General features: G+C 42.6%; 1 protein-coding gene across 8 annotated transcripts in view; it reads left to right on the top strand.

Moving 5' to 3' along the window:
- The first annotated feature begins 721 nt into the window (after positions 1-721).
- The window catches only part of USP40 (ubiquitin specific peptidase 40), an 82,440-nt gene continuing 76,497 nt past the window's right edge, over positions 722-6,664 (top strand). For all 8 annotated transcript variants that reach the window (XR_011463762.1, XR_011463759.1, XR_011463761.1 and 5 more), the window contains exons 1-3: positions 722-846; positions 1,938-2,152; positions 5,238-5,305. Coding sequence is in view for 4 of the 8 variants with exons in the window: in XM_070368508.1 (XP_070224609.1) it covers positions 1,957-2,152; positions 5,238-5,305 (264 nt within the window). In the remaining 4 variants the exon portion in view is untranslated. The remainder of the gene's footprint in view (positions 847-1,937; positions 2,153-5,237; positions 5,306-6,664) is intronic.

Genomic DNA, 6,664 nt, shown 5'->3' with positions numbered 1-6,664 from the left:
CATGCTCAAGCGGGCAAAAGAGCATGATTTTGAGGTATTTTTAGTGTACCTTTGGGTATGAGGGTCTTCTCTGGTGACTCAGACAGTAAAGAATCTGCCCACAGTGCAGGAGACCCGGGTTCCATCCTGGGTTGGGAAGATCCTCTAGAGAGGGGAATGGCAACCCAGTCCAGTATTCTTGCCTGGAGAATCCTATGGACAGAGAAGCCTAGAGGGCTGCAGTCCATAGGCAAATAGGGTCCGACACAAAAGTTGGACACGACGGAGCGACTAACACTTTCCTCTTTCCTTTCTTGGATATGAGAGTTGGTGCAGACAAAACAAATACTGAGGACGTTATAAAGGATCAAAGTTATGTGGAACACTTTTCACTGGAGATACACTTGTAAAATGTCTTTGAAAGTACACTGCACCCTTGAAGCTCTACACAAATATTTCCAAGGTTGAAGTAACCTAGCATTAGCCAAGCCAAAAGACAAGCGATCTTTGTATTCTCTAACTAATATGAGTTACGAACAGCAATAAATATAAAACTTTTAAAAAGCGAATGAATGAGTGGCCGCCTGATCCAGCGAACCCGCGAAACCGCCAGTAGGCTAGAAGCGAACACCGTCCATCATACCAGACGGCCGAAATCTCGGCGCAAAAGGACTACATTACCCACGAGATCCTGCGCGGCGGGCCAGCTGTCCCGCAGGGCATCCTGGGAGAAGTAGTCCCCGCGTTCCATAAATTGCCCTCGCACGGAGCGGCGGGAGAACTGCATACGCCATCATGGTGGCGCCCCGTTGCTGCGCGTTGTTTCGCTTCGAGTTTTGTCCGGGGCGGGGGTCTGGGCTTTAGGCTGTAAGTGGGGTCGACGGCCGGGGGTCTCGGGAGGGACGAGGCGGGCGTAGGGACTGTGTGGGCGGCACGGCCTGAGGGTGGCGAGGCGAGAGGGTGCTCGGGCCGGCCCCGAGATGGGGTGTCCTCCTGGCGTGGGGATCTGCGGTTCCGCGCCGCGGGGACCTCTTCCGTCTCGCGCCCGTAGGCTCCGCGGTGGCTTGGAAGGACTTGAGGGCCTGGCCTCGGCTGTGGCGTGGGGGAGACCGGAATCCAGACCACGCGCTCGAGGCCACACTTTCACGTTCCATTTTTTTTGTGTGCTTTTTTTTCTGAGGAACGGATTGAAAAGAATAATAATTTTATTTCAGCGTTTCCTGTCACTTTGGGCTAGGCCCTTTGCGTTTCTCATCTTCCAAGGAACCCTTCTCCACACTCGATGTGAGTGAGACCTTGAGCGGATGCTTGACGTCCCAGGAGCTAATATCGAGATCACTCGATAAATATTGTGAGCCTTTGAGGCCCGACGACTTAAATGGCATTTTTTTCCCCCAGTGAAACTCCGGGCTGTCCAGCTTTGGGGCCGGTATTAAATTCCTGTAGGGATTAATTTGTTCCGTTTAACTTTTTTAGCTGACCCAATCTGGTACAAGGAGTGTGAGAAGCAGAGATTTGGGGAAGTGATTCACAGTCCCCAGGCTCTTGTCAACGCTCAGAATCTAGGATTGACTTTGCCACCTCAGCGGATTAGGTGTATTGATGGCTTTTTTTTTTTTTTCTTTTTTCACTAGTGATATCAGTATGCCTTAAAAAAAAATAGCCGTCATTTATTGTGGGCTAAACCCTATAGACTAAATGCCTTTCTTTCATTATTTGATTTTTTTTTTTTAAATGACCCTGCATGACAGTTATCCCATTTTTGCATGGAACGCAGGTTAAGGAACTCACCCAAGGTCACACAGGTAGTGTGGAACTGGGATGAAAAAAATTCAGGTCTTGCTGCCTCCAAAGCCCAGACTTCTTAAGGAGCAACTTAAAATCTCCCAAGGGGGAGATGTGGGGAAATTCTGTTTTAAAAATAAAGACATTTATATAACATGTCATATTTTTTTAAGGGTAGTATTTAGTTTCACAATGTTTGGGGACCTATTTGAAGAAGATTATTCCAGTGTGTCAAATAATAATGGAAAAGGGAAGAGATTAAAGACCAAAGCTTTGGAGCCACCTGCTCCTAGAGAATTCACCAATTTAAGTGGAATCAGAAATCAGGGTGGAACCTGTTACCTCAATTCCCTTCTTCAGACTCTTCATTTCACACCTGAATTCAGAGGTATGATATGTTACATGCATTTGGCTAGTAATATGTACCCTCATCTCTACATGTAATTAATCATGCAGAATCACAAGTAGATGAATTATTTTAAATGTGTATTCCACAGTGTGTGTTCATTGTTCCTATGAGGGACATAAATTGGTAATTCTCTGCAGAGAAATGTGAAGCTTAGATTATGAATATTTTCTGTATGATCACAGTAATGTTCAGTAACAAACTAAAAAGCAATGTATTTCTTTTGTAACTCCTTCCTGTAATTTAGAATATGGGGTTTCCCTGGTGGCTCAGGCGTAGAGAATCTGCCTCCCAGTGCAGGAGATGCAGGTTTGATCCCTAGCTGGGGAAGATCCCCTAGAGAAGGAAGTGGCAACTCATTCCAGTATTTTTCCCTGAGAAGTCCCATGGACAGAGGAGCCTGGGGGGCTACAGCCCATGGGGTGGCAAGAGGGTTGGACCCGACTTAGAGACTAAATAGCGTAATTTAAAATACAACGTTAAAGACAGTTTTGTCATGAGGGCCAGTCTTCATTATTGTTTCAGTATTTGTATTTTTTTATCTTCTCAAAGTAATAAACACTTAAACCACAGTTACTCAATGCAGTTATATGCTTCTCTTTGGAGTGGGGAGGTGTCATATTAATTCATACAAACTACAGTCATTTATCTGTAATTCTGAAATCCAGAAAATTCTAACAGCGTGATCTAATAATCTGAACCTGTTTGGCCTCAGACCTTGACCTGATGTGAAACTGTTTCTAGTCTTAATTATCTCACGTGGGTCATACATTTGTTACAGGAATATTAAGGTTAATATTGGTTAATAGATACTATTAGTCCCACACTCTCCTGGGGATGTAATGTTAACATACATAACCCTTTGTTCATAATAACTTTCTAAAATCTGGAAATTCTGAATTCCAGAGATACAGGGTGTTAGATTACAGACCATGTGCAAGGAATAGAAACCCAGTCAAAATAGTTCAATTAACAGATTTTCTTTAAGAATCTAGGGTGAATCTCCTGGAAACCACCTACAGGAAGCTACCTTACCTCCTTGGACCCTTGATTCCTTGCCCCTGTTTTTCTCCACATGTTTGTCCCCAAATCCCTTTGCCAACTAGCTTCCTCTGTAGCGATGTCAGTCTTAACATTCTTCTACCTTCACATGGCCTTGGAGGGTCCCAGCTACAAAGCTCCATGACTGTAGCTTAGCTCCTCACATGTCTCCGTATTCTGAGGATAGACATCCTGGCTTGTATTCACTATCTCACCCTCTTCCCACCACTACCAAATGTAGCAAAGTTTTGTGATGTTTTTTGTTGTTTCTAAGCTTACAAAGACTTCCTGCCTTCAGAGATTTAGTGTGTAATTATCATCAACCCCTTCCTAGGCCCTTCTAATGGTTTGAATTGAATTTGGGATTTAAGAGTGTTGGTTCTCATCTTGGACTCCATCCACTCCATCAGAATATCCCCCCCAATGCATTCAGTAATTCCACTGTTAAAAGTTTGCAAGATGAATAAGCAGATTCTTACAGAGGTTAAATCTTTCCTAAGTTTTAGTATAATTGAAATTAAAAGAGCAACTTGAAGTAGATAATTAGCCTTTAAAAGAGACTATATAATTGATTAACTTTGCTGTACTGCAGAAACTAACACAACATTGTTATATAGTTGTATATAAATCAACTATACTCAATAAAAATATAAAAATAAAAAATATTTTCATAAATAATCCAAAAAGCCTGAGAAAGATGATTGTTTTGGAAGGCAAGCAGGTCGCTGAGAGTACCGCTAAGCAAGGATAGGACTGAAAACCCCAGGCTCTCCTCCAGCAAAGCAGGTGGCTGGCCAAGCACATGGGTTGACATGTGAGTGTGACTTGTGCACTTGTAAGGCTTAGCATGAATCCTGATGCTCATTGATGGGGAAGTGTAATTTGGAAAAGGGTAAGGACTGACGGAATGAAGGGAAACTTTGGAATCCTTTTTAAAGGAGCAGAACTAGCTTTGGTTCCCCTGTACTCCCAGGTCAGTGTAGCTGGGAATAGTAGGAGATGATTGTAAAAGTCTGTCTATGGTTTTTATGATTTAACCTTTGTGTATACAACCTTCATATTTTTTTCTTTTCCAATTCCTGCTGGGAACTCAGGGAGAATGTAACAGTAATCAATAAGGCAGTAGTGGTTTTCAGTGCAAGACAATATCTGTTCCATCCCTTCTCCCTCAAGTAAATCAGAGTCTCCCAGTAGGAGTTCCTGTCTGAATACAGACTTCCCAACGATTCAAATGTGCCGCATTCGATGGCATTCCTAGACACTGAATTAAAAGAAAATGCTGGAGATCAGCAGTGGGTTACCAACTTTTCTTTTCCAGGTAAGCTCACTGCCATCTGCTATTACCCCTGATGCAGAAAAGATATTTTCTTACCAAAAAAGAGAAAGGCATAATCTCAGAGTTAAAGGTGCTCCTCCTCATGAAAGAATGGTTGGCATTCTCACTTGTGGCTTGTAAGTGTTGTAATCCTATTAAATATTTCCTAATTCTACTCTTGTGGCCTTTGGAACCCATTGCCATAGGCAGTCGGAAGCCACCAAAGATTTATGGTGTTGCAGGGTTTTTAATTGTATGATTTTCCTTTTACAGCTCTCTCATATTGAAACCTTAGCTTCCACTTTATAGTCCGTGGTTAAAAGTAGTGTTGTTGCTGTTGTTTAGTCACTAAGTCCTGTCCTACTCCTTCACAGCCCCATGGACAGTAGCCCACAGGCTTCTCTGTCCATGGGATTTCCCAGGCAAGAATACTGTAGTGGGTTGCCGTTTCCTTCTCCAGGGAATCTTCCTGACCCAGGATCAAACCTGCATTTCCTGCATTGGCAGGCAGATTCTTTACCACTGAGCCACCAGGGAGCCCCAAAATAAAGCTACCAGAAAGCAAAATGTGTGGTCTAGGGATATAAATATTGTCATAATCTTATTTCTGAATCTTTAGCTGATTTTAACTGGTTGCCTTGGCTTTCTAAAACAGTTTTCAAAAAATGAAATAATGTCATTTACATCTCTTGATTCTACTTTTTTGTTTAGAAGCTTTATTCTCTCTTGGCCTGGAAGAGCTTGGTTCGTTAGAGGACAAGGATAAACCTGATGCAAAGGTATTAAATCCATGATTTACAGGGGGTTTTTGAAATATTAAGGAGATGGTTTAAGGAAAGAATTAAATTCCTTATTCGTAGAAATCAGTAATTTTATTAATTACCAAATTATAATCTTTATTTTAGAAAGCACTTTGCCCTGTACCTTACTGGTAAGGGAATTTCCCTTCCAGAGAATTGCTTTCCAATTGTAATGCTGCTATTGTTTTATAGACAGCCTCACTCTCCCCTGAGGAGATACTTGCAAATCATCCACACCAAAAACCAAAAACCACTACCAAAAAACCCACTTAATGCACTTACATGTAGCAAGAACAAAAACAGAGACCAGTATTCTCTCAGTCTGGTATTCTGGAGATAAACTGAGGAATTGGCTTACTATAAGTGCATATCTTGGAGAAGGCAATGGCACCCCACTCCAGTCCTCTTGCCTGGAAAATCCCATGGACGGAGGAGCCTGGTAGGCTGCAGTCCATGGGGTCGCTAAGAGTCAGACGTGACTGAGTGACTTCACTTTCACTTTTCACTTTCATGCATTGGAGAAGGAAATGGCAACCCACTCCAGTGTTCTTGCCTGGAGAATCCCAGGGACGGGAGAGCCTGGTGGGCTGTCATCTCTGGGGTCGCACAGAGTCAGACATGACTGAAGCGACTTAGCAGCAGCAGCAGCAGCAAGTGAATATCTAATCATGTTCCTCCCTTGCTTAAATATCATTCAGAAATTTATCACCCCCAGACTACACTCTGTACTTATCTTAGTAAGAGTTTCATGATCAGCCCAGTGTCTCTCAAACTCTGTGTATGGCAAAGAGCCTGGTTTTTTGTTTTGTTTTGTTTTTTTCTCAATCTGTTGCAGATCAGACTTTTGTTATAAAGAAATGTTATGACAATGCAAAATTGCTGTAAAGTGTCTGGCATATTCTCACTTTAGATATTAAATCCAGTCTTCAGAGCAGACTCTGAGCAGCATTCTCAGTGTCCCAGCACACACCACAGGGGCAGAATGGGTGTGGTGCCGGCAGGAAGAAAGCAAAGGCAGGGTGCACCGGCCCTGTGAGATTTTTGCGGCTGGAAAGTTTTCCATAGGGAGTATGTCTGTATTTGAGCAGTTTTGGAAAAAGGATGAAATTGTTGGAGAGTTAAGGTCCTGTCAGTCTGTGATTAATTGGGTGGTTTATTAGGGCCAGTTTGGGTTTTAATATTAATCTGTACTATGCCAAGGTAGAGAGTTCCAGGTAGCTAAGAATTGTATTGAATTAGAATTTTCAAAGAAAAATAAATGTGTTCATCCTTCACAGTATCCGTAAATTTTCTCCTGAGTGAACTAAATCGACTAGGAGATAGGAGAACACTAGTACA

The sequence above is a fragment of the Bos mutus genome, chromosome 3, assembly GCF_027580195.1.
Source record: "Bos mutus isolate GX-2022 chromosome 3, NWIPB_WYAK_1.1, whole genome shotgun sequence".
Taxonomy (NCBI): Eukaryota; Metazoa; Chordata; class Mammalia; order Artiodactyla; family Bovidae; genus Bos; species Bos mutus.
Note: the sequence above shows the minus strand (reverse complement) of the source record. Positions and strands in the feature narration are given on the sequence as shown.